At 39.0% G+C, this 27,659-nt stretch overlaps 1 protein-coding gene across 2 annotated transcripts in view; it reads left to right on the forward strand.

Moving 5' to 3' along the window:
- Positions 1–263: 263 nt before the first annotated feature.
- tm9sf4 (transmembrane 9 superfamily protein member 4) overlaps positions 264–27,659 on the forward strand; it is a 32,051-nt gene continuing 4,655 nt past the window's right edge. Inside the window, exons 1-17 of one of the 2 annotated variants that reach the window (XM_044351357.1) lie at positions 264–329; positions 7,799–7,909; positions 9,227–9,326; positions 9,508–9,664; positions 9,919–10,063; positions 11,960–12,083; positions 12,161–12,282; positions 12,630–12,741; positions 16,140–16,210; positions 16,840–16,972; positions 20,280–20,361; positions 20,483–20,558; positions 20,744–20,827; positions 23,326–23,501; positions 23,632–23,695; positions 25,462–25,581; positions 26,671–26,760. In XM_044351357.1, coding sequence (XP_044207292.1) covers positions 312–329; positions 7,799–7,909; positions 9,227–9,326; positions 9,508–9,664; positions 9,919–10,063; positions 11,960–12,083; positions 12,161–12,282; positions 12,630–12,741; positions 16,140–16,210; positions 16,840–16,972; positions 20,280–20,361; positions 20,483–20,558; positions 20,744–20,827; positions 23,326–23,501; positions 23,632–23,695; positions 25,462–25,581; positions 26,671–26,760 — 1,785 coding nt within the window. In that variant the 5' untranslated portion in view covers positions 264–311. Of the gene's footprint in view, positions 330–7,460; positions 7,484–7,798; positions 7,910–9,226; positions 9,327–9,507; positions 9,665–9,918; positions 10,064–11,959; positions 12,084–12,160; positions 12,283–12,629; positions 12,742–16,139; positions 16,211–16,839; positions 16,973–20,279; positions 20,362–20,482; positions 20,559–20,743; positions 20,828–23,325; positions 23,502–23,631; positions 23,696–25,461; positions 25,582–26,670; positions 26,761–27,659 lie in introns of those variants that run through there. The other variant, XM_044351358.1, reaches the window with a different exon arrangement.

The raw sequence follows: 27,659 nt of genomic DNA on the forward strand, positions 1-27,659 counted from the left end.
TTAAGGTAAACCAACTTTTATGAATGAAGGTGGAGGCAATCCTAATGATTTAAAACGATGGAATATGATGGTTAAACAAGTGGGCTTACAAAATTCACACTACGCAAAAGGCAGATGGGATAAAATACCACAAACCCTTTCTTAAACCTCTTAATGTTTGTTTATATTAGCAGTCGTTTATCATGGTGGAAGTCATCATTTACTCAGCTGTTCAGTAGTGCAACATTGCTGGGTGTGTCGAATAAAAAAGAAATTGATTAATTGAAAAACACACAGTACTTTCCTGACGTCACGAATGACACGTATTCAAAATGGCGGCCGCGGTTATGGTAAGTGGAGAAACGAACTCTTTTTCTTCAAACTACACATCGCCCATATTGTCCTTTCCAAGATAAGTCAGACACAATGCTGTAACTGCAGCAGGGTAGAGGTCTACCTTATTCGATAAACAGCATTTTAACGGTAACCAGCTCCGGTTTTAGAGGAGTTCGCTGCTTTTTGAATGTTGACGATCTGGCTAACTACCTAGTAGGTAGCTAACCTATACCTAGCTTGATTGGTAGTGAGCTGTGTCTCATAAAACTGATTTGTGTCGTTTTTCTGGTTTATTAGACTGTGCTGGCGGAGTACAAATAGCCACGTACTCCGTTGTTAGACTGACATTTCCTGTACCGCTAAGGGAAATCAGCTAGCAGAACTTTGGCATAGCATTAGCAGTTAGCACCTCTGTCAGGCAGCGTCAGTTAACAGCTCTCTAAGATGTCAGGATGACCGCAGCACAAGACATAAACACAACGTAACTTACTTAAAAATTGTCATTGTAGTTTCTCTGCCTGTGCTGGTGCTGTCTGATTAAGTACTGTGTGGCGTGTAAGTCAGAAGCCATGCTCGGTAACTTCCGTCACTGCCATACCATAACTCTCACCTGGGACTTCATTATTATTTATTGTTTCCCAGTATTGGATCTCATAATCATACTGAGGCGTTTGACAATGAACAACAGAAAATGACTCTATAATGTTCTTCGAGTCAGTATTAGTAAATACACCCTGGTTGCCTCATATAATAATAATAATAAAAATAATAATAGTAATGATGATAATAATAATAACTTTATTTATATAGCACAGTCCAGTCACTGTGTGCTTTACTAAAGACATAAAATCGAAAGATGGTAAGCGCAGCAAAATACAAGTAATTAAGATTAAAATAAGGAGCAATTAAACAAATTAAATAAATACAACAGATGCAGTAAAGACAACAAATAAAACATGTTAAGAAAATGCAATGAAAAAAATATGTTTTTAGAAGAGGTTTAAATGAAGATAAAAAGCTAACTTGCCTGATATGAAGTCAGGAACCATGCATACCGTATAGTTGAGCATTAACATCCTAAATATACAGGCAACCAATGTAGAGATGCTAAAATTGAGATTATTTGTAATCTGCTGTGGCATTCTGAACCAGCTGAAGTTTTGATCAGCTGTACTGACTCAAACAGGAATGCAGAGAGTTACAGTAATCCAATTGGGATGTAATCCAAATGCTATGCAGATTTTAAAAAAGAAAAAAAATTGCAATTCTGTGAATGCAAGAAGCAGGATTGGAGTTCACTTGGTGATCAAAATTGAGCCTATTATCAAATGGGACACAGATTTCTGTAATGAAGCTAGTGTTGAATGAATGTTGAATTTTGAAGATAAGGACCTTAGGTGTGACTAAATGAGGACAGTGTCCAATGTAAGATTTTTCCATACAGGCCCACTTGGCCAGTAGATCAGCGTTTTACTGGCCCCTTGTATATTTTCACTGGCCTCGCAGCCAAAAATGAAAATAACTTTTTTTCCATAATTTTGGTGATTTATTCATTGTATATACATATTACAGTGAAGTTCCCTTTCAGATTTGGTTGTTTTGGGTTAGTTATGGATATGTTATGTTGATATATCAGAAAAATATTCAAAATATAAAATTAGGCGCACATTGGATCAGTAAATGAATGGTGTATGGTTTCTCAATATTTTGTGGAAAGCCAAAGAGTATAGAATACATAGGGAGAACAGAATTTATGATAATAACATTTCAGCGAGTATGGATGACATTTATAATGAACTCTTGTGTCAAGAACTGAGACGATGCTGAGAGATCTGCAGAAATGTACTCGTTAAGATAGAACAGCGGGAGAAAGAACATAATGGCATTTGTTTGTGTGCACATGTTCATTCAAAGCTCCTTCTGTCTGCTTCCGCAAGCCACCTGTCCACTACAGACATGGAGTTGAACTTTAATTAATGAATGAATGAAAAGGAGAAATGCAGAGGAGGAAAATGAAACAAACTAAGAGCATCTGTCTCCACAGTAAATCATCTGTTGAGTGTTGATGGTTATTTTTGCTTGAGAAGGTAACCGCTGTAAAACAATCAGAAAATAACAGCTTTGTTTTCTCTACCACTGCTCCCTCTCCTCGCTCAAACACCTAGGCTATCTCTCTCTCTCTCTCTCTCTCTCTCTCTCTCTCTCTCTCTCTCTCTCTCTCTCTCTCTCTCTGTCTCTGTCTGTCTTTTTTCTTTCTCTCTCTTGCTCATGCCCTCTCACTCTCTTTTTCTCTTCTTTTTTAAAATGAGTCAGGAAGCTGATAGCAAAGCCTAACTTTACTATTAATTTTTGATTTGATAGCTAAACTTTATTTTGAAGCGTATAAAAAACAAACACGAATAAAAACAAAAAAATAAACAATAATAACCAATTGAATTTAACATAAGCAACAAACTCTTAGTAAACAAACCAAAAAATACCAGGTCTGACAAGGAGCAGGAGGAAGTTAATACTTATAATTTCTTTATACTTATACTTTGTGTTTATCACACACCCACATACATTTGTCTTATGATCAATAACAACAAAAACAACAATAACAGCATCCACCACGAGTGTCTCAGTCATGAGAGAAGCAACGCACCCTCCTCATCCCTATATCTCTCAAAAACAAATTTTTGTTACCTCTTTTTGAATTGATTCATACTTCTGCATCCCTTAAGTTCTTCCTATAACTCATTCCACAAATTCATCCCACAATTTGAAATAAATATACTTTTGAGATTGGTATGAACACAATGTTTTAAAATTAAATGTTCCTCTTAAATTGTACCCACCCTCTCTGTTGGAGAATACTTTATATGTTTGTATGTTTGTTTATTAGTTTGTTTGTTGCCAGGAAGTAGATTATTTCTTGCTTTGTAAAATTTTTGTGCAGTCTTAAATTCTGTGATCAACTCCAAAAGCTACTGTAAATTCTTCCCAGAACAAAAAATATTTGTGTTGTCTGCAAATAAAATGAATTTCAATAGACTTGATACCTTACATCTGTCATTAATATACCGAACAAACAGTTTAGGGCCTTATACTGACCCCTTTGGGACTACACAAGTAATCTCCAAATATGTTAATATGTAGTCACCAATCTGCACAAATTGTTGTCTGTGTCCCATAACTTATCAGCTAATTCAGCACACCACTCTGATACCATACCTTTACATTATTTATAATATTTTGTGATCAGTTGTATCAAATGTTTTTTTTATCTATAAATACTCCCACCACATACTTATTGTTATTAATACAGCTAGTTATTTACTCTATTAACTCCATTAATGCCATTTAAAGTTCTCAAACGAGGAGAAACGTCCCCTCCTAGTCCTAAAACTGTATACCCATGACTCTGATTGGCTGGGCCAGTGACTGGCTAATCAACTTGCCCTGCATAAACTTTTACTGGCCCCGGGCCATTGGTCATGTCAGACCCTGGAGGAGCTGCTGAGCCTATGATAATAACTTCTGATTTTTTTGAGTTAAACTGAAGGAAGGTGTGAGATAAACAGTTTTTGAAATCCATAAGACAGACCTGTATTTGGCTCATTTGCATCATAATATGTCAATCCTGCCACAAATTGTGGCAACAGGTAGAGCAGGTGGTCAAGGGTTGGCTCATCCTGTCCACATGATGAAGTCAAGACACTGAAGACACACCAATTTATGTTATGCCAATCCTTTCCATGATAAGTAGGTGTGTGTGTGTGTGTGTGTGTAAAATTGCAAATAGTAAAGTGCTTTGGATCAAAGACATTTAACCATGTACAAGTCCATTTAAAGTCTGGATTGGACTCTGACTCAGCCACTGCAGAACATTAACATTATTGTGATCAAGCCACTTTGTGTGTTGCTTTGGCTTTATGTTAGGGATCGTTGTCTTGCTGAAAAATAAATCTTCTCCCTAAGCCAGTTTCTCAGAGGGCATGTGGAGAACTCTGTCTCCCACGTGCCCTCTGGCAAATACTAGCCTGGGTTTCATGTGAGGGTTTTTCTTTGGCTATTTGCCTTAAAGCTTCCACTGCTGAATCACCTGGACAACAGTTGTGCTCCCATCTCAGCTTTGTAACCCTGTAGCTCCCTCAGTATCCACAGGCTCTTGCCACATGTCCAGTTGTTTTTGACTTAGCACTTTTAGATAAACCATGACCTGGATGACTGAGAATCTTAACAGACAACCTCTCACAGGGACCACACTGTATTCTGAGTAGGGTTGCATCAGAATCCCGGTTTTACGGTATACCATGGTATGAGCATACATACATTTGCTTATTACCAGTTTTGTAAAAAAGAAAAAAAATACAACTGAATGGAAAATCTCACTTGTGCCTTGACTGCCTGTCATACTCGGCAACTGGTGCCACACACAAATATGGCAGAGAGAAGTGAAACTGATACCACCAATCTCTATCCCCCCAAAAATAAGTTGAAATTAGCAGCGTGGGAATATTTTGCATATTGCAAAAACGAACGTAGGGTTGTCCTCGATGACGGATATCCAATTTGTAAAAAATGTGGAGGCAAAGTGGCTGCCTTTGGAGGGAACGCTTCCCTTCATGCAGATCAAAGTAAATGTTCCGTTTATAACTTAGATCCCTAAAGAAAAAACATGTAAATGATTGAAAGTCGATCTTAAAATATGCTATAGAAATCATTTTCCACCTCCCAGCTCTGGTATCTGGGTTGTCTGTCCGTTTGGTAACCTCTGATTTACAAACAGACACACACTGCCCCCAATCTGACCCCATAAAGAGAAACATAACTTTTCTTGGGGGGCTGACGTAGGTGAGTGTATGTGAGAGTTAAAGGTACAGACAGGATCAGTCTCGCTGTGCTGTCGCACACCTACAATAAATTGGCAACTATTTTGATAATCGTTTAGAGCACTTGTATTTCACTCACTTGAGAATTTTTAAAAACCAAAGAATCAATTAATGGAGAAAATAATCAGCAGATTAATCCATAATGAAAATAATCATTAGTTGCAGTTGGATACAAAATATTTCAAAAGACCTCCACGTCAACCAGCTATAACAGTAAAATCCTGCTATTAGCCTACATTAATGTCTGTGTAATAAAAATAGAATGCTGTTACATATATATTAGCATAACAGTCACAGGGGACATTTTTCTGCATTTAGTACTTTTACTTTAAATACTTTAATTACATTTCTGTGATAATACTGACATACTTTTTCTTAACATTTTCAATGCAGGACTTTTACTTGTAACAGAGTACTTTTACAGTGTGGTATTAGTACACAAGGGTGGCATCTTTGTTTGGTTTTAAAAGAACAGTGAGAATGGCAGAGTTAGTATCACTATTAAAAAATCCTGTATCAATAGAAGTAGTGATCATCTGTAACATAAATTTACCTAAATTTTCGAGTTCCTCAAGGGAAATAGGGGCCTGTAGTTGATCAGATTCCTCCTGATTTAAGGTCGGGAGATTTAGGTTCTGAAAAAAAAAGATCACATCTATCTCTGTCTAGGGTAACTTCTGAAGAGTACAACGTTGCATAAAAATTTCTAAATTCACTATTTATTTCCTCCGGTTGAGAAACAATATTATACAAGTGACTGGACTTGATAGCGGAAATAGTGGAGAATTTGTCATCATATCTCAATCTCTGAGCAAGAAGATGACTAGGTCTGGAGCCGTTAAAATAATAATTTCTTCTAGTTTTATGAATGAGAAATTTGGCTCTACGTCTAAGAAGAGAATCTAATTCTATGCGCGTTACCTGAATATCTTGGTGGCCAATCTCACATAATGTTAACAGTTGTTGCTTTTCCAATTCAAAAAGCTTTGATTCCAATTCATGAATTTTACTAAATCGAGCTTTATTAAGATGAGAAGCAAAAGATATGGTAATGTTCCTAATGCACCCCTTTAACGTGTACCAAAATATCCGAGGATCATCCACTGTACCAGTGTTCTCAGACACAAATTTGTCAAGTTAACACCTGAAATATTTACTATAATCAGTATTTTTCAAAAGAGTGGTGTTGAATCACCAGTGCGATGCTTTAGCAGGTGGATTTAATAAAATAAGTTTAACCTATAGGATAGAGTGGTCAGACAAAGGAGAGGGAAGCATTGTTGCATCATATATTTCAGAGACTCCTGAGGATAAAAATATAGTCAGTGCATGAGTAGGATCTATGTCTATTGGAGAAAAAGCTATACTGCCTAGCTGAAGGGTTAACCACTCTATATGCATCTAGTAAATTAAATTCTGATGTCATATGTGACAAAGAGGTTGAAGCTGATATTTGAGAATGAGAACGATGATCCTATAAGACTGAGCGATCTAATTTAGGGTCTAAGGCAGCATTCATATCCCCTCCTAAGATTAAAGTAAAATCCTGGAGTTCTGAAAGTATCCCACATAGGTTATAAAAAAATTCTTGGTCAAATTTGTTAGGGGCGTAAACAGAAATAAAGGCTAATTTACAACCAGAGATAATAGTTTTAATCACTGCAATTCGCACATAAATACTACCAATTTTCTCTAGAATATTTATAGATAGGGAGGGTTTCCACTCCACATGGAGTTTCTGTATATCCTTAGTGCAGGTGGCCAGGTTGGCCTTGATATCATCAAGCTTTTCGTTCAGGCTGGAGAACTGGGATTCAATGAAGAAGCGTTGTTTCTCTATAGCTGCTGCAATCATGACTGCTAACTCACTGCTAGTGTCTTCAGGTCCACCACAGGGAGGCTCGTTGTCACTGTTTAGGTGGATATTTGTTGATTTAGTAGATCTAGTATGCAGCATTTTTAGACATCAGGATGCTGAGGTACTTATGAAGGACCAAAATTTTGTATTACAAATAGTCGGTAGGTAGTTTTTGCAAAAAAAGAGGGGGAGAGGGCAGGGGCGACAGTATCAAGTGGCCATCTTTAAGATAGTTTGCTGATGTTTATTGGCTTGAAAGGATCCCCCTTCATTTCTGTAGTATTGTACTAAAAATTTATCCATTTGCAATGCAAAGTACATCCCAAAATGTGAAAGCCCTGATAATGTTCCTGTGAAAGTCACTGTAATGTTACTTTTGGTTTAATGCTAGAGGACAGCCAGGCATCTTAACCTTCCTCACAAAAGGACACTACAGGTGAGGCAAAAACCTGTTATTTATAAGCTTTGACATGGTTGTGTGTATGGAGTTACGGTATGGAAGGAAATTGTTAGGAAGTAGTTTTAGGTTTTCGCCTGAAGGCATCTCATGAAAGAGATTTGCCGCACACTGGGCAGTCAGTGCGCAGCAACTTTCCTTCTTCTCTTTCTTTTATAGCTTGAAGGTCAGTACCACTGTTACAAATCATGTGCATTTGTTATCAGTCTAAAGTAAATAGATGTGCCTATTCTGTGTGTGTGTGTGTGTGTGTGTGTCTGTATGTTAAAATATTTTGCTATGTCTGTGTTGCAGGAGACGTGGTGGGCCTTGCTGCTGCTGTCCTTGTTGCCTATAGTGCGGCCCTTCTATGTTCCCGGAGTCGCTCCCCGAGACTTCCATGAGGGTGAAACAGTAGATATTAAGGTAAGAACATGGTTACCTTACACCATGAATGTCCTTGGCTTTGTGTGGACTTTTTCTTCCCATATTTATGTAGGTGTCCACCTCGCACAACAAAACATGGGTGTCAGGTTGCTTTCACACATGTAGTTTCTTTTAGACAAAGGAAAGAAAATTGAGACATTGTTGCCTTTTAGTTTTGGTCTGTTTCATGTTCACTCTGATTTATTACAAACAAACCAAGAGCTTAGTACAAAGTTGACAAGTGATTGGATAGTTTTGGTGAATGCCGTCTTGCATCATCAATGCTACACGAATCTGTGTGGGTCAGCACAACACACTTCTGTTTGAACTCTTTCTAATAGATAAGGGAAAATCCCTGCACTCACATACTTGATTTCACCATGTCTACCAAATGATCTTGCATAGCTATGTAGCTCACTTATAGCTCACTTATACAGTTCCCATGATCAGATGATGGATTTAATAGAGAGCCCAAGTGAAACCGGAACTTCCAGGTTCTGTTCCAGGAGTAAGAAAACCTCATTCAAAATCCCATTAACATTTTTAGTAACATAAAAAACTACAAATCCAACCTTGGAACTTTTTCTCAGTAGTATGTGTTGTTCACGCCATATGTTTAGACACATTTGTGTATTCTTGTTTGTTCAATATTTCAGTTTTTTGTGGACTGACGAACAGAATGTCCTATAAGCCCATTTTGGATTAAACATCTAAGCTTGACAGCCTCTGATAGCAAGTGCTGTAGTGGAGCCGATTGGTCCCCAGGAACATGTTTAAATTTCTCCTAAAGACCAATGAAATAAATGCTGAATAAGAGATTGCACTGAGTTACAGAGGCTAGCCAGGACACGACATCTTACTCTGCTTTCTATAGTAGTGAAGCCCTTGAATTCATCACGAGTCCTTTGGATGATCCGTTTTGCTTTCACACCACAAACAAACCATGCCAGAGTCAGATTGATGGAACTCTGGTTTGGACTGAGACCAGCTGAAAATGTGGGTGTCAGTCCAGACCGGAGTGAGACCATACTAGCTCAAACAAACCAAACAGGTTATATGTGAAACACTTTTAGAGACTGTAGTTGCCTTTGGGCAGCCATGGGTTGAACCATGCACCTAATATTTTTGTGGGCTGTAGAGCTTGTCTCATGGAGGTGGCTGGCAGGAAGTGACTCTGTTATAAACATTGGTCCTACTGATCATGGTTAGAAAACCCACAGACAAAGTGCCGTGTCCAGTGTTAACTAGATCAAGTTGTCAAGACAGTTTTGCATATCACTCTAAATTAGTCAGTCAGTAACATCATTTGTTTTTCAGGCAGTGAAGCTGACCAGCTCCCGAACCCAACTTCCTTATGAATACTACTCCCTGCCTTACTGTATGCCAGATTCTGTTTTCTACAAGGGAGAGAACCTGGGTAAGTGGACTGTCACCGCTTTCTCTACTCCTTACATTTGCAGAATGTGGTCTGAGAAATTTCTCTAAATGTTTCTCTTAATTTGACATCATCCTAATCAGGAAATGTAATCTTACATGATACTACTTTAAAAAGTGTGTTTTTTGATATACATTTTAATTTTTGTAATTCTTTTTTGTAGGTGAGGTGTTACGTGGGGACCGTATTGTGAATACCCTCTACAATGTAGAGATGAATAAGGACAAGAAATGTGAGATGGTGTGCAACAAGAAAAAGCTCAGCATAGAAGAGAGCAAGCTGGTTGCTGAGCGAATACAGGAGGAGTATTATGTTCACCTGTGAGCATCCCTTCCTTGCTGTTGTATACTTTAAAATCCTTATCTTGACCTGTTGCTATGTACATCATCATGCATTCATTTACTTTTAAGTAATATTTTGTAGCAGCTAATAATGCAGTTGGAAGATTGTTCTATAGTTTTTTTTCCTGTTCCCAAACATGTCTTTGATATAACCTAGGTCTCTAATACTTAGATTTTTCTTAATGTTCAATATGTAAACCAAAATTAATTGAACACCTCCCTGTGCCTCTCAGTATTGCAGATAACCTGCCAGTTGCAACCAGATTAGAGTTTTACCCCAACAGAGAGGCAGGAGGAGAAGAGGAGCAGAGGAAAGACGTTGTGAAAGATATACAGTTTGAACATGGCTACAGACTGGGCTTTGTTGACAACAACAAGGTAAGGATTAAATTTCTCTATCCTCAATATATTGTTTAGAGGTGGAAAGAAGTGGAGAATATAGGTACACAGATGGTCAGAAGAGTGGAATTAGAAATGTTGCATACAAAACAAATCAGGTCTTGGAAAAATTAGGGCTGTAGTCAACCAAAGAAAATCTTGGTCGACTGAAATCGTACATAATCTTCAACTAATCGATTAGTCACGCGTGGAGCTGTAACGGGACAGAGTGCACAGTGAGCTCAGCAGTCACACATTTCTTTGTTCTCTATTTCTGTTTTGTGTCTTCGGGTTAGGCTAACCCATTGTTGCTAACTTTGGAGCTAACCCCCTTCACTTTTCCAGCACTTGGGGAAACAACAGACGTGACCTTTTAGTATTTATTAACTGACACACTGTAGTCTGTACTGTACATTTACTGCCAGACAACTTACTACTAACCTTTTCCTCTGCTCAGCTCGCATCCACCGTCACTTTCCTGCCGCTCGCTCTTTCCCACTCGCTACGCAAACATACTATGCAATGCCGTATTCCTTAACAGAGTTACGCTATCAATAGTTTCCTAGGTAACAACACAGTGGTAGACTCATGTACATATCATATGAAGACATATTTATGATACTGTCGTCACCTACAGTAGCTGTCCTGGCAATAAAGGCCCATTTAGACATTAGCTCTGTGTGAAAAAACACACTGGACGGTGTGGTGAGAGTCCCAGTGCAGATGACTCCAGCAAAAAAACTGAGGGTTGTCAGGCAAAAAAAGTTTAACCAGGTTCAGTTTTTGCAACAAAATGCAATATTACCTAGCAAGGCGCACTATGTTGTCCAATCACATATGTGCAAGAGCACATTCCTGGTGGATTACTTTACTTTTACTTTTTATGGTATTTCTGCTGTTTAAATATATATGACTTGGTAGTTTTAAGTTGTAAAATCCTGTTTGTGAGTATATTGTAATATAAACACCTGTTTATATTAGCCTTCAGATTCACAGATTAAGACTCAAACTGGACTTGCTTGATGGTATTTCATGTCTCAGTAGTAACTCCCAGCCTCCTATGCTCCCACCAATACAGCCACCTCTGTTGTTTTACTGCAGGGCTGACTTTGAATGCCCATATTATCACCTCATGAAATCTGTCTGAGGACGAGACAGCTCCACTGTGCCTTGCCTCTGCAAATACACGCTTCATTGATTGTCTTGAAAAATGTTTTCTTTCTTCAAATTAATCTCCACATTCTCATGCTTTTAATTTGCAGAGAACAGTGTGTATCCCTACAGCAAGGGCTGGGAATCTTCAGGAATCTCTCTATTTAATTCAGATTCTCAATGTCACAATTCGATTCAGAGTCAATATTCAACCAAGTCATGGTTGAATAAATAAATAGGTGGCACTATTTTTTTGATCCAGTGCACTGAGTACCAAACCATTTACTTGTGTCCTTAGTCCACTGAAATGCAACATGAAACATAAATGGGTAGATGGTCTGATGAACAGAATAAAAGCAGAGAAAAGTGTATGAGAGTACACAGCTTTTTGATTTAAAAAAGTAAACTGCATTCATTTGTAAGCATTTTACAGTCCTTTGCCTATATGAGAATATATTGTCATTTACTGACCAACATAACAGATTAAACGTTTTTAATGTAACGTAGCTCAGATTTGTACACTTGACTACTGGCCCTCTGCAGGGGTGTGTGTTTGTATGTGTGTGTATGCATGTGTAAAAATGTGAGGATTATAACTCAGTAACAGGCAAAAACATGTTTTTTGCCTTTTATTTTTACATTTTAAAAATTGAAATGCAGAAAAACATGAAACCATTTATGTTTGAGGTCTTTCCACATGAAGTGTACTGACCTTTGTCTTTCTCTTCTCTCCCTCCCTCCCAGTTTTATCTGCACAACCACTTGTCCTTCATCCTGTACTTTCACAGGGAGAAGCTGGAGCAGGGAGAAATCCACGACTACAGGGTGGTGCGATTTGAGGTCGTACCCCAAAGTGTAAAAGTAGATGGTAGGTGTCAACACACTCTCTTTGAGGAGCTGGAGGTTGTCTATGTCTACTGTTACTCACTCTGTATTCATTCTCAGATCTGAAGGCTGTGGAAAAAGACAAGACTTGCACCTTGCCTGAGGCCAGTGGCTCTGCCCCTCAGGAGATTGATCCAAACAAGGAGAATGAGGTCCTCTTCACCTACTCTGTTCACTGGGAGGTCAGTGACTGCTCTGTTATTTGAAACATCTTGTGACCAGGAGTCAGACCATTTTATATAACAACCAAAATGGCTGTATTATTTATATATTATATTATATTAGTTTGCCATTTCTGTAATTTCTTGTTAGGTATCAGCTGATATACACATAGATTCAGATATATCTGCAACAAGCTAATATGAGCCGAAATATTGGCTTGACCAATTTATCGGTCTAGCTATTCCTAACCAAGTCACCCAAGACTGATGTGAAACTTGGTTGCATTTAATATTTTCCAGCTGTTTCAGTTTGTCAGGATGACTAAAGCTATATAAAAGATGCTGAGCCCCTTGTGTCATGTGTGCAGGAGAGCGAGGTGAAGTGGGCGTCTCGATGGGACACGTACCTGACCATGAGCGATGTCCAGATTCACTGGTTCTCCATTGTCAACTCTGTGGTAGTTGTCTTCTTCCTGTCTGGTATGTCCGATTGTTGACGGATCCTGCTCAGCTCAATCTCTTATAGGTGCATATCAACATAATGAAGTAGTATTGGGCACCCATATACCACAAGAAAAAGGCGCTGCCCCTGTGGCGACTGGCAGCAGGTGTCCACATGTCTGTCTGTGTCTTATAAATTATTGTTTAGTTAACCAGTGTTCACTAGGCTTTAAACTAGTGTTCTCCTGCTGTACCGTTTTTTGTGAATGCTTTTTTACAATGTGTTTACCGTGACCAAGTCGAAGATGGAGATATTATTCCTACTTTTCCTGACAACCATGCTGAACCTCGCCTTAGGATTGTTTGTCAAATCTCATACAAACAGGATCCACTACAATCAAGGACTTTCTCCCTGGATTTCAATAGCATATTCTCTCAGTGGATCAATTTGCAAACCTTTATTCACCCTGTGGTGAATAAACACCATATAACAATGTGATGCACCTGCCCCCCACATATAGGACTGTGCTACATAGGGATAAAGTGCAGACACTTGAAGTACAGGTGTGGAGTGAGGATAGCACTCTGGTCCCACAGGGGTGCTTTCACTGCACAGACTGGTCCATCTTTCAGAAATCATCTAATAACATTGATGAACTGACAGATTTAGTGTGCAGCTATATCTCTTTTTGTGTAGAGTGTGATGCCAATAAAAGCAGTTGTCTTCTATCCGAACAACAAGCCATGGATCACCAAGGAGTTGAAACTGCTTCAGGAAAAAAATGCTGTTTTCAGAAGTGGGGATAAAATTGCTTATGCTGAAATTAGAAAAGTAGTGTGGGCTGAAATTGCAAAGGCAAAACTTGCATATAAGGAAAACATCAAATCCAAATTCAATGTCTATGACCTTAAGTCTGTTTGGAATGGCATGAAATCAGTGACAGGTCTGCATAAATACAACAACACAGTCTCTTTGAATGGTTATACTGCTAATGTGCAGCTGGCTGATGAATTAAATAGTTTTTATTTGAGATTTTATTCAGACAAATTTTATGAACAAACTAATTGTTGGGCCTCAAACCACGAGGTCACACAGAGAAGGCCTACATGCACCCACTGAAGCCTGACCACGAGGTGCTTTTTCCTTTGTTTCCCCAGAGACAAAGGAATAGTGCCAAAATGCTGCTTACAGACAATGGGAGTCCATTGCAAACTCCATTTCCAGTGATGCTTTGCAATTTTCACACCTCAGCAAGGAACAGTCAACATACAGTCTCTCATTGGCGGAGACGCTCCTGCACAGCAGAGCGTCCTGATGACACAGCCATGACATCCCCGCCCCTTTCAAATCAGAGCACGCCCTGAAAAATACGCCGTCATTGTGAACTGAGCAAGGAGGAACATCGTCCTCCTGTGAGACAGCTTCGCTAACGTAGGTACCCCACGCACATTTTTCCGTCACCGAAGACTCCCCTCGCTGGATGAAACGAGACTTCGCCCATGTTCACCCGATCACATTCCTGGATCCAAGAGAGGCCGCTGCTGCAACCAGCACCCTCAAATTCCCCTGCAGGAATAAGAAACTAAGTTTCTTTAGGAAGACGTGGAACTTCTCTGTCCCGCTCTTCTTCACTTAGTTGACTCTGCTGTTTTCTCCTCCACGCCGCTGAAAATCAGCCAGCTGCCGTTAAACATTTGCCGACTGTGCGAGAATGGCCACCGTCTGCATCCGAGCCGAGGACAGAGCCGGACAGAACCAGACAGAAAGACGGACTTCTCACACACCCTGCTCGCTTTCTGAAGTGACCAAGTAAAAGGCATACGTCTGGGCAGAGGCAGTGTTAGTTGTGTGTTCTCTTTAGCATCAGTGCTGTTGTTTAGCATTTAGCTTTTTAGCTCTATTGCTATTGTTTGCTGTGTGAGTTGACGGACTGCGGAGTCCATTTTTCCTGCTTTACTCTTAGGAGTATTTTAAGTTTGCTGCCTGTTTAGTTGTGGTCACCACACTAGACTGTTTTGTGTTTGTCCTGCTCGGGACTACTGCTGTGTTTGTGCCACCGTGAGTGAGTAAGTAAGTTGCTTTGTCGATCAGAAACCAGATAACGTGCGTTACAGACTGCCATCAGTACACATGCTGTCTGTGGACAAAGGAACTGCTTCTCTTCCCCTCACGATCGCTTTCCCTCCTTCTTCTCCCTCTCTTGCGACTAATACACACACACACACAGACACACACGTGCACACATATACATGCACCAACATCTTTTTACCCGTCTGATGGTCAGATAACGTTAGATACAGCACTGCTCTATCTTTCCTTATACGCCATCAGATGGATGAGTTTTTCACAGAATTGGGTGAGCGCAAGACGCCAACCACCAGGCGGCGCCATCTTGCTGTTGTCTAACCAAGACACTGTCATACTTCCGCCATTGGGGTCTCGCGTGACGTGACTTCCTCCCATAGTCACATCCGCATCACAGACCGATGACGTCATCACGTCAGGCCCTGTCGCCATCTTGACACACACACACACACACACACACACACACACACGCATTCCCCTGCATGTGCTCAACCCTGTACATAGCTGTTTGTGTTTTGCTTTGGTAGAATTAGATTTAGAGTTAGAGACACTTCTGTTCTTAAAATTGATGTATCTATTGTTGCAAAGCTTTTTAAACAAACTAAGGTCAGTAAGCTTGGAACCAGACAACATTAGTGGCTGAGTGCTCAAGTCCTGTGCTGCTCAAGTGAGTGACATTTGAATCACAGGACAGGGCTGATTGAAACAGTTCCTAAAGTATGGAAACATGCCATTATTGTCCCTGTGGCAAAAAAGTAAAAGCCCCAAAGTCCTGAATGATTTTAGACCTGTAGCTCTCACCTCCCTGGTGATGAAAAACTTTGAGGAGCTGGTCAAGCAGGAGATACTTAAGGTTAGACCCACTTCAGTATGCATACAGGGAAGGCAGTTTCCCTCTGGCCACCGTTTCAGAATGCCTAAAACAAGGACTTTTAACTTTTGGCACATCCATATATATGTTTGTATTGTATTTATTATGTTTTACGTACTGAGCCCAGCATTTTACTCAATTGATTTTGTAATTTATTTTGCACTTAACTCACAGTACATAATATTAAATCTTGTACTGTGACCATCTTTCGTTTTTCAGTCTTTGTTTTTACTGGAGCTGATGGTTTACTCCATGATTTTTATTTATTATGCTTGTTACTGTCAATGTTTATATGTCTCTGTGTAACTTGATGTGTTTGATGCTTGCTGTAGACCAAATTTCCTTCAGGATAATGATAAAGTTGAAGTTAAATAAAGATTACCATACATGGAGCAACTGCACATTTTGTTCTATATGACAGACATTTCTGTCTTTCTAGTTGACTGACATCCTTCTCTTTTCCTGCCCTTTTTCTCTCAGGTATTCTCAGTATGATCATTATCAGGACCTTACGGAAGGACATCGCTAACTACAACAGAGAGGATGACATAGTAAGAAAATACACACCTGATAAGACAATTTACTTGGTCTCAGAAAATCTTAGGGGAAAGGTTGCATATAATGTCTTTGTACAAATCTTCATTGTATAGATTTGAATACAGTTGAATTTAGGATAACTTCTGATTCCCCCACTGAGGAAAAAATGAGATGCAGAAAATGAAATAAAAATATTATGCATCAAAATATGCAATTTCACATCCTAAAGATGAGACTGAATTTGCTGCCAACCAGTTGAAACAAAATAATGAAAAAGAAATGAAACACTTATCACAGCTATTAAAAACTCCCAGGGAAAATTATGCTATAGCTCAGAAGACATATACAGAACCTTCCAGGATTTTTATCAAAAACCTTATAATTCAGATAACAAATCACATACCTCAGACATCCATGCTTAGACAGTAGTAAATTCCACCACTGTCCACAGAACAGACAAACTTATCAGATTTACCCAAACCCAAATAAGAACTTAGGAGAGCCCTTTCTCTCTATACCTAACAACAAATCAGCTGGTTTAGAGTACTGATTTTAGTCTTACCTTAATCACCTTTAGCTTCTTGATGCTTAATAGATCAATATACTCCAGGCACTTGACCAGATTTTTCTCCCACTTAACCAGGAGGACACCATGGAGGAATCGGGATGGAAAAACGTCCATGGTGACGTCTTCAGGCCGCCTCAGTATCCCATGATCCTCAGCTCCCTGCTGGGCTCAGGGATTCAGCTCTTTTGCATGATCCTCATTGTCATCTGTGAGTTTGTTTTTCTTGTTGTATCATCAGTAGGGATGTTTTTTGGCCCCCATCTGAGTTCTTTAATCTGATATTTATATTTAAATGTTGATAAAATATGTATCTGACACATTGAAATAGCAGACGTAGCCTACAAAATTTGGCACACCTTATATTTCATAATCTTTTTGATCCAAATACTGCAGGTGCTGGCTCAAGACTTTGAAGTGTATCTGGGAAAAAGTACACTCTGAAATAGACATGAGTTATAGAGTGGAGTATCCTTCCTCACAATTTTTGACCAGGGAATTAATGTTGATTAAAGACAGCTTATATGACCTGCTACTGGAGATGTTTGAGAAGCTGCTGCTCGATTGTTTTGTACTCTGCACTTTGCTAATAAGAAAGAAAAAAGAAAGATAGCAGTTTCAATAACAGATTTGTGTGTTTCGCAACTTGGTCAAATCTGTGTGTTTTATCAATCTAGGTCTGAGTACAGTAAAGAAGAGATTATGGATCCCACTGCTTTTCTTGGCAAGACACGCCCTGCATACCATTCAAGCACTATGATTGGCCAGGGGTCCATGTTCGTGCCGCTAACCTGCTGTTTCCTAACTGTATGTTCAGTGGGTGTCTGGTGTTGTGTAATGGCAAACATTAGTTCTAAGTGTTGCCCTTTTCTTTCTTTGTCAGAACTCTTTTCTTGGGACTGCTGCTGTACCGAGGAGCCGCGCCACCACACGCTGATGGTGGACCATAGTAACATGTCCATCTGTCCTGTGGTGCGCTGTGGCCGGTGCAGCAGCAGCAGTCCTGGGAAAAGAAATCTGACAAGAAGGAAAGAAAAATTCAGTGCCCCATATAGCTATTTTCCAAGCCACACATCAGTGTTTCCCCCTTAATTGTACAGGCCTGGTGGGCTGCCAGGCCACCAAGAACCGCCGCCAGGCCAAAAAAACCTTTTTTTTAATGCCAAAAATAACACCAAATATCCATTCATTAGGAAATCAATGGTGTTGGGAGCCTCTAAACAGCGCTGCTCTGGAACGTGAGTGAACCTCTGTGTCGTTGCCTAGGAAACTCTTGGTAGCATAGCTCCTTTTAAGAAATATGGCAGTACATAAAATGTGGCCTAGCAGGTGAGTGAGTGGTTAAGTGAGAGAGCGAGTGGCAGAGAAGTGACAGTGAATGTGAGTGGAGCAGATGAAAAGGTTAGCAGTAAGTTGTCAGTCTGGTAGTAAATATACAGTACAAACTACAGTGTCAGTTAAAAAATGCTGCAGCTCCTCTTGGAAAAGTGAAGGGGTTTAGCTCCAAAGTTAGCAACAATGGGTTAGCCTAACCTTCAGGCGCTAATCAGAAATGGAGAACGGGGAAATATGTGGCTGCTGAGTCAAAGCAGTCAGCCTAGGGGAAAACACTGCACATAATACAGTCTCTGGACTTGACTCTAACTGTTGACTCGTAGTTCTTCAGAATTAACATTTTACATTACTCAGCACCAGACATCCACTGAACACACAGTTAGGAAATAGCAGACTAGTATGAGCATGGATGCCTGGCCAATCCTAGCACTTGAATGCTATACAGGGCATGTCTTGCCAAGAAAAGCAGTGGGATCCACAATAACGCAGTAAAGAAAGGATTAGCTCAATAGATTCCTATGATCAGCTTGGAATAATTTGAATTTTTGTTTTTTAGTGAAATAGTGAACATTGAGTTATTACAATATACACAAAAATATATATTATTTATTTTATAATTTTTGTCAAAAAGGTAAAGCAAAAGTGGCTAGCTGCTCTGGCTATTTTGTAGTGACTTTAATGGTCACATCTATGTGGCAGAATGACTTCACACTGATCTGTGCTCTCGGTTTGTGTTTGTTGATCATTTCTGGTAACTAGAGTTGAAGTGCTGGGATTGACTGAACAGTTTCCAGATTCTACATTGTACAGTTTGTGTCACCTACTGGTTACGTTATGCCAGTGGGGAGCAGTCTTCAAATATTAGACTGATGTCTTGTCAAGAAACACAAACAGCAGCAGATCAATTAGTGGATTTTTCTGTTTTATCTGGTTATTGATTTTTCTCTTTTCTGCACAAATTATCAAGGGCATTCAAACCATTGCGGTAACCAATATTAATTGGTAAGTGTATTAATTGGTTCCAATATACCGTATTGGCCCGATTATAAGTGACTCTGACTATAAGACTAGATAATAACACTTGTTTTTGGAAAAATACTTTCTGAATATAATTTACATCATAGTATAGTTACATACTTACACAATCTCCTACCAGGCTCTTTGAAATGGTCAGAAACGATTTTCTCCAGCAGTCATCATTTATAAGACTGTCTGTTTATATTTTTGAGCTTCTTATCATCTGTGACAGGGGTATTTTGCTTGACATATTTTTTTCTACAGTAGAGATGGTGGAAGATACTTTGGACTTGTTCTCACTTATCATGAATTTATTTCCTCCGTGGCAGAAAAACATGTTACACAAGCCTTCAGAAACTCCTGCAGGTTAAACTGGAATAATGAAACACTTTTAATGCTGACTGACTCTAACACACTCACTATAAACAGACTTTAAGACACTACAAACAACTCATAATGCAACACTCAGTGTTGGAGTCAGTTTTACACAGCTACTTTATCCATTCAAAAAGAATATCTGATGTTGTGAACACATAATTGTCTAGACCCTAAATGTAAGATGACCCCACTCTTTCAGATGTATTTCCATGAAACAGGTCTTATATTCAGACCAATACAGTGAATTTTTCGATTGCATTTGTTCCTGTAGTAGTCTATTCTTTATAGCCTCTATAGTCTGAATGTCTATCTTTACTCCAGTTTTGTCATTAAGAGACCAACTTTGCAGCAGGATTATTGGTTGGCATTTGGCAGGCACGTCATTCTTTATGTCAAGCCTGAAAGAATAATCACTATTACTTGAGCCACTCACTCAGCAGTGAAGCAGTGATCAACTTGACTCTGTGGAGGGTGTGACGTGAATGTGTTACCACGGTAACTGCGACAGCTCCAGCTGATTATTACACTGAACATCTGTGATGTACTTAGTTGAAGCATCTGGTTCAGATTGCCTCCACTGCGCCTCCTGTGTGCATTGCTGATCAAGTTAGACCACAAAATTATAATAAAATTAAGTTTAGGTTTGTTCCCAGTCTCACATTTTCTGCATTTGGGGCACAGTAACATTACTTTTACTGCATCAGCTCCAAGGATTGTTCATGTGGCTTTCAGTTGAGACATAGGAATCATCTAATAGTGCTATGGTTTCTCTCTGTGTGTGTATGTAGTTGTTGCCATGTTGGGCATGTTGTCTCCGTCCAGTAGAGGAGCCTTGATGACTACTGCATGCTTCCTGTTCATGTTCATGGGGTAAGATCCATACTCATTTCTCTGATCCTCACTAAGAGGTAACATATGTTTAAATACTGTGTTGTACTGTTTTCTTTAATGTTACACTGCTTATTCCTCTCTCTGTGTTTTTCCCCTCCAGTGTATTTGGTGGCTACTTTGCTGGCAGACTGTACCGCACGCTGAAAGGCCATCGGTGGAGGAAAGGAGCATTTTGTGTGAGTCAGTAATAAGTTCTGTATAAATGATACTTCTTATCACTTCAGAGTTAGTATATTCAACACTGCACATCCAATGTCTGTTTGGAGACATTTTTTATATGTAAAGGCGTCTACTGTATTTGTAAATTAGTGTTGCTTTGAACAGCAAGCTTTAGGTGGTGTTTGTTTTGTCTCCCCTGCAGACAGCAACTTTGTATCCTGCAGTGGTTTTTGGAATCTGCTTCATCCTCAACTGTTTCATCTGGGGGGAACACTCCTCTGGGGCGGTAAGTGTCATGACACACATGCATGTAGACCGAGGTATCTGCAGGTCTTGAAAAGTCTTAAAAAGCATCAAATTCAGTTCCCTCAAAAAAGAAGGCATTAAAGAGTGTTAAATATAATTTATAAGGTCTGGAATATTTTCACTGCTGTATAAGTTATACATTTTTAATTTTTTTTTGTGCATGTGGTTGCTGTCGGGAGACAGTATAAACTACACATGAGATTGCTACAGCACAGTGGACTGTGCTGCAGGAAGCTGTTTAATCCGTTTTTTGTGTTTCAGTGAGCACCATCAGACCTGTAGTCACACCTGTAATGTCACTACAGCTGCTACAGTAGCTAGGAGCTCATCAGCACATAATGAGTACATTTCAATTTTAGCAATACTAGCAATTGTTGGTATACAGCTGGGAAGTGCTGACAAAAATGTGATATAAATTAATGTACTTAAAATAGTACAGTTGAAACCACTTGTAGTGATCACGTCTGTCAGGTCAAATTGATCACTATAAGCAGATGACTATTATAACCAAATTTTTTTCTTTTTCTTTATTTCTTATGCGGATCACCATCTAATTGATATTTGTATATTTATTACATTAATATAAAGTAATGAAACAGGCAGCTTCGCTATTTACCATTTCAAAATACAGAACAGCTGTTTCAAATGCTTGCTGTTTCGTTGCTGCATGTCGTCGGCTCATTTTTGGCAGTTTGTCATAAGCTTCAAGGAGACTATGTTTTTCATTGAGAGAAAATGACTTTCTTTTTCCTGTCATTATTTCAATGTGCATGCAGCACCAGCCTCAGGTAACCAGCTGACAGAAGACAGGTTGTGCATTTAGGCTGCGGGGGTGGAGGCCACAGCAGCCCACAGGGAGAAAGTTAAACCAGAATCAACTTTTGGAGAAAAGCAACCTGTAACGTTGCGGTGGCCAATCACAGCTGGCGATCAGACTGATTAGAGCTGTAATCCAGCCATGAGGGAGGGCAAAAACGTTACTCGGAAGAGGAGAGGACATTTCTCTTTGATTGATAACATTAAAAGTGAAGATAGGCTTTGCTGACGGCTTTTGACTCATTTTAAAAGAGAGGAGAGAAAGAGAAAGTGAGTGAGAGAGAGAGAGAAGCAGTGATCGAGCAAGCTAGAGAGTGGATGAGGAGAGCAAGCAGTATTAGTGAGAAAGCTGGTGAATGAGAGGAATAAAACATAGTTTTCTCATTGTTTCATGACAAATTAACATGCCCACAAACACAACCCGCACCTCCACACAAACCTGCGGAGGGCCGCAAAGCCTGATAATGGTGCCACAGCTGCTAATTGCATATCATACATGTATCATGAGAGTAAAATAGAATTACTGTAGTTTTAAAAAAAAATTCCATATGTTGTCATGCATGCAAAGACCCAAAATGAACACTGTAAGTAGACTACTTGATTACCATAAGCAAATTATTTAAATAGCATTTGTATAGGAATGATTCTGTCCCGATAATTTCATGGTGTATGTTGACTAGGGATGCCACGGTGAGGAAATTTTCCCACAGGATAATAAACTTGTGACAACACCGATATTATCAGTTACACTGGACATTTTACAAGTTAAGATATTTGTCGACTCAGTATGTTTTTTTCCCTTCTGTTTGTGTCACCATGTGTATAAAATACAAAAATTAATAATAATTGCAAGGACACGTAAATATACTGAACATTTTGTGGTTGTATTGTTGATTTATGAATTATTTGCAGTAAAAGTATGAAAAAAGATATCTTTTAGAGCGCTTGCTTTAAAGTCAGATCTTTAGATCTTCCCCTTACTTTTTTAACAACAAGAATGCTTAGAAAGTTGGTTCATTATTATTTTTTTATTGTAAAACACAACAATAAAACAGCGCAATTACAAACTCTCTTGTAGTTATTAAACATATAAATAGAACTTTTATTAACAAGACGAAAAAGACGGATGACGGCTTGGCCTGCATAGCCATCCCATGCTGCTGCAAAATAAAATAACACGTATAAATTACAGTTTTAAATAATATACAAGTGAAATTAGCTAAAACTAAATAAGAACCAAATAAGTAATTATTCAGAAAGGAATCGGATAAATAAGAAACAAATGAAAAACAAAGCCTTCCACATTGTAGCGTAATGTAAGATAAATGTCAAAAGTCAACAGGCTTTTCAAATCGAATGCTTAGAAGGTTGGTTCATTATTATTTTTAATGAGAAACACAGCAAGAATAAAACAGTGCAATGACTGTTTTATTCAGTCATTGAATAAAACAGTCATTGCAAAACAGATTCTTGCCACAACCATGCACCCGATACTTTGTTCACGACATGGTGCTATGTGCGCTGCTACTTTTCACTGTATGTTGACAGTAAAAAATATGTAAAGCTAACATGTTTTTAACAAGTGACATAACAAAAAGGAATTGTTATGTCATCTCTTGACAATTCTCCCTTTGTCCTTGCTTTTTACTGTTACCACTAAAGGTTCCCTTCACAACAATGTTGGCCCTGCTGTGTATGTGGTTCGGTATCTCCATGCCCTTGGTCTACCTGGGCTACTACTTTGGTTTCCGCAAGCAGCCATATGACAACCCCGTACGCACCAACCAGATCCCTCGGCAGGTCCCCGAGCAGCGCTGGTACATGAACAAGTTTGTAGGGTGAGTGTCCAACCAATTGAACAATCTGCTTTTAATCTTCTGACAGTTACTTGGCTGGCTGATAGTTGTGATGGAGGATTTGACCACAAATTGAAGCATGCATTCAAACATTTTCTTTTCTTTCCATCAGAATCCTGATGGCTGGGATCCTGCCATTTGGTGCCATGTTCATTGAGCTCTTCTTCATTTTTAGCGTGAGTACAATTAAATTTATTTTTATCAATTCTATGTCAAACCACCTCTTCTGCCAGTGTCACACACAATCATTTGTGAGTGTATTTTCTTTCATCTGTCTGTAATTTTATACACACCGATTGCCCAAAAGGTCAGTTACTTACATTTAGATAAGTTACTCATGTAACATTAAAGGGATAGTTCATATTTTTTGAAGTGGGGTTGTATGAGGTAGTTATCCATAGCCAGTGTATTACCTGCAATAGATTTGGGTCGGCACCCCCCACCTCCCCAGTTTGGAGAACCAGATAGGAGTACTAGCATGGAATGTAAGCACTGTACTGCTGTGGACGGGGCCAGCAGCAAAACTCATTCTAGCCACCTAAAAAAAAAGGCCCACCTAAAAAAAATCTATATCAGTTTAGGTGTATGCTATATTTAGAATATTTTCACCATATCACCTTGCCGTCAGACAGCCCTTTCATTTGGGACTAGATTTTTCAACCGTAGAATTTCAGATAGCTGAACCGCACAGCCGCCAGACAACAACTCTGTGGAGTTTTCACAGTTTTATGCTTCAGAGTTCAACCAGACGACATAGTGAGCAGATTGAGGCACGTTGTGAGTTTGCAACTTTTTTTCTTCGTCAGAAGGCAGGGAGATGCGTTTGTTTTCCAGCTTGTGCAGCCCTTACGGGCGGTCACTAAAAACACCTGTAACTCAATCTCATGAAAAGAATTAGAGGCTCCACCTGGTGGGGTATCCTTCATCCTCTGCATCATCGGTTAATATATTTTCAATCAGTTGAATTACTAATGACAGTTAACCCATAATCGATGAATCATTGATATCCCTAATTTAGATCATGTATTTTTTCTGTACCAGTAGGCCCAATTTGCAACACAGCCAAGCCTATGTGAAATTTCTTAATAACCTAAACGTGGGTGAGGGTGGATGTGTTTTAAGGCCAGGCACCACAGTTGAATAGGGACAAAATAAATCTTGTTCTTATATCAGAATGAAACGTATTATTATAGACTGACATACAGTATATTGTCTCAGTCTAACAAGTAAAATATTATCAGCAGCAGCTCGTGTGCATTTGCGATCAATTATCCTTTAACATTATATCTTTAGAAAACCAATAATATACAGTTGGATCCAAAAGTCTGAGCCCACATTGAAAATCTCTAATATTTTCATGTAAACCTGGAAATAATCGGAAAGTTTGAGAGTTCAGAAACATTTAAAAACACAAGAAGTAATGTAAAATGAAGAAGAAATACTTAAGATTCTGAACTATTTCTAGGTCAGCAAATTTGTGGCATTGACCAACTTAACTCATTTGTACAAAAGGTCAGATTTCCTTGAGTTGTATCCCTTTCATTAAAGCATGCGTTCAGATGATACTGGACACTGGATTTGATCTACTCACCAGAGGCTACTTCAAGTAACTCAACTTGCAGCCAGTGTTCACCAGATATAACTGGCTTTAAAATATGAATATAAATAAATATGGTCTCTACTAAACTTTTTCTTTTTCAACTTTTATTTATATGGCATATTTAACTATTTTCATCTATTGAAGTGTCACAGTTAAGGAAGGCTGTTTTTACAAAAGATTACATTTGGGCCACCAAAAATATACTTTAGCCACCAAATTCGGGGGCTTGATGTGCTTAAAAATATTTGCATCTATCCCTGCACTGACTATGGATAACTACCTCATACAACCCCACTTCAAAAAATACAAACTAACCCCTTAAGTGTGTGTCACCACCCACAGGCCATCTGGGAGAATCAGTTCTATTACCTCTTTGGCTTCCTGTTTCTGGTCTTCATCATCTTGGTGGTCTCCTGCTCTCAGATCAGCATCGTCATGGTTTATTTCCAGCTCTGTGCAGAGGTAAGTGTGTTTAGGCTAGAAGAATAAATTTGGGAGCAATCAGACGCCTCCCTCATGATGTTGCATAATGGATAAGAATTTAAACATCTGAAGTGCCAAAAACTTTTGCACAGTACTGTAACTAGACCTATAATAGCTGTAATGTATCTGTGTGACTAAATTTGTGCCCATTAATCTCAAAATCATAATTCTGTCAAACCAGAATGCACAGATGTCATACATAGACTGTACAACAAAGATGTCTGTTTTCTCTGCTGTTAAGGAGAAGCCTTAACAGCAGAGAAATTAAATTCATTTTGAAATCATAGAAAAAAAGACACTCCTTATAACTTGAGATCTTTATTTTATGATCATCAAATTTATGACTTTTCCTTCAGTAAAAATAACCCAGTTGACCTTTTTACAGCTACATGCATGCCACCTGCACTGTGCCCTCTGAAGGAATCAGTATTGTATTTGCATGTTTTGAGCAGCAACACTCTCATAACATTTGATATATATGATAAAACACAAGTATCGACACATCGTGAGCAATCACAATGACTATTATAACGATAACATGAGCAGCTGATCCTGGTGCTGTGTGGGAGAACTGATCTAATTAGCAATGCTACAGTGTTTGTCAGATGAAGTGACATATTCCCACCTCCTGTGTACACAGGATGTTACAAGACAAAATAAGGAAGTTTCTTGTTGCTGAAACACATAGGGTCAATACCTCCTGCTTGCATCCATGCAACCATTTTGCACTAAAAATAATTTTTTTGACAATATTAAGGCTCAGAATGTAACTCACATGCAAACTGATAATATTTCTGAGTAGTCCATCGTATCTTAAAATAACAATATGCTGTATCACATAACAGGCTTAGAGATGAGTAGTAGATTAGAAAGTAGAATTTGCTACCTCTGAAGTATTTTACAGCAGTGCAAAGGAAGTGCTGTAGTGTTTTGAACTAGAAACACATTTAGTGAGTGCAAACATTGTCTTGCAGTATACAGCCCTACTGGTCTTACCTGAAGCTTATCTGGACTGTTTCTATACACACACCCATTCTCTGTGTTTTCCCTGCCTCTCCTCACCAACAGGACTACAGGTGGTGGTGGAGAACTTTCCTGGTGTCAGGAGGCTCAGCATTCTACGTCCTTATTTACGCTATCTTCTATTTTGTCAATAAGGTAAGCCCTGAGGCTGTCTCAGATATCCATAACAAACTTTGGTTTCACTGCAGCCAAAAGTTTGCAGCTACAGAATTAAAATTTTTTAATTAGACATCATTACAGATCTTTGGGGATGATACATGTTTCAATGATACATGCATTCTCTTTATAGCACTCATTGAATGAAATAATTAGTGATGGCAGTAAAAACAGTTTGAAATGGGCACTCCGAGGAGAGTTTGACTTGGCTTGTGAGGAGCTTTCCTGTCTGAGAGTTGAGTTGGGTTTGAGACTTGGGTGTGGATTCTGATAGATGAGGGCATTTGATAGACAGGGGAGTTCTAATAAAGGATGCATTATGGGAAATGTAGGATACATTGGTTTTGAAGATTGACTAATGAGCCCCTTTCAGACATGTACCTCGTTACATAAATGTGATAGTAATTCATGTTTTGGTATTATTATAATTATCAATAGTGCTGTAATAACTGTGTCCCTTACTTATCATCAACTTGTGTAAGTTGCCCACTGGACCACGATTTGCTCCAAACTAGTTGTGATGTCACAAATCCTGCTCATAGGTACATGCCTTCTAATTCAGATGTAAGTTGAACACAGAGAAACTTTCCCCTTTCAGCAGATGGATGAGAACAACATCCAACTGATGGAACAAGAAGAAAAAAACACATTTGAAAAAAAAATCCCTTGCAGTGAGGAGCAAAACAAGTAAAATTAAAGCTGCAAGCAGTGATCATCGGGCCCTCGCACCTTTGTGCATGTTAGGGTGCACAACATGATGCAGCATTTACCAGAGGGCAACAGACATGGATATAAATTTTCCTGAATATTGGGCATTGCATTTAGGAGAAAACTATCATTCCCTTTCCCATGCATATGCATTGTCATGAATAACTGAT

This window comes from Thunnus albacares, chromosome 5 (genome assembly GCF_914725855.1).
Source record: "Thunnus albacares chromosome 5, fThuAlb1.1, whole genome shotgun sequence".
In the NCBI taxonomy this organism is placed as follows: Eukaryota; Metazoa; Chordata; class Actinopteri; order Scombriformes; family Scombridae; genus Thunnus; species Thunnus albacares.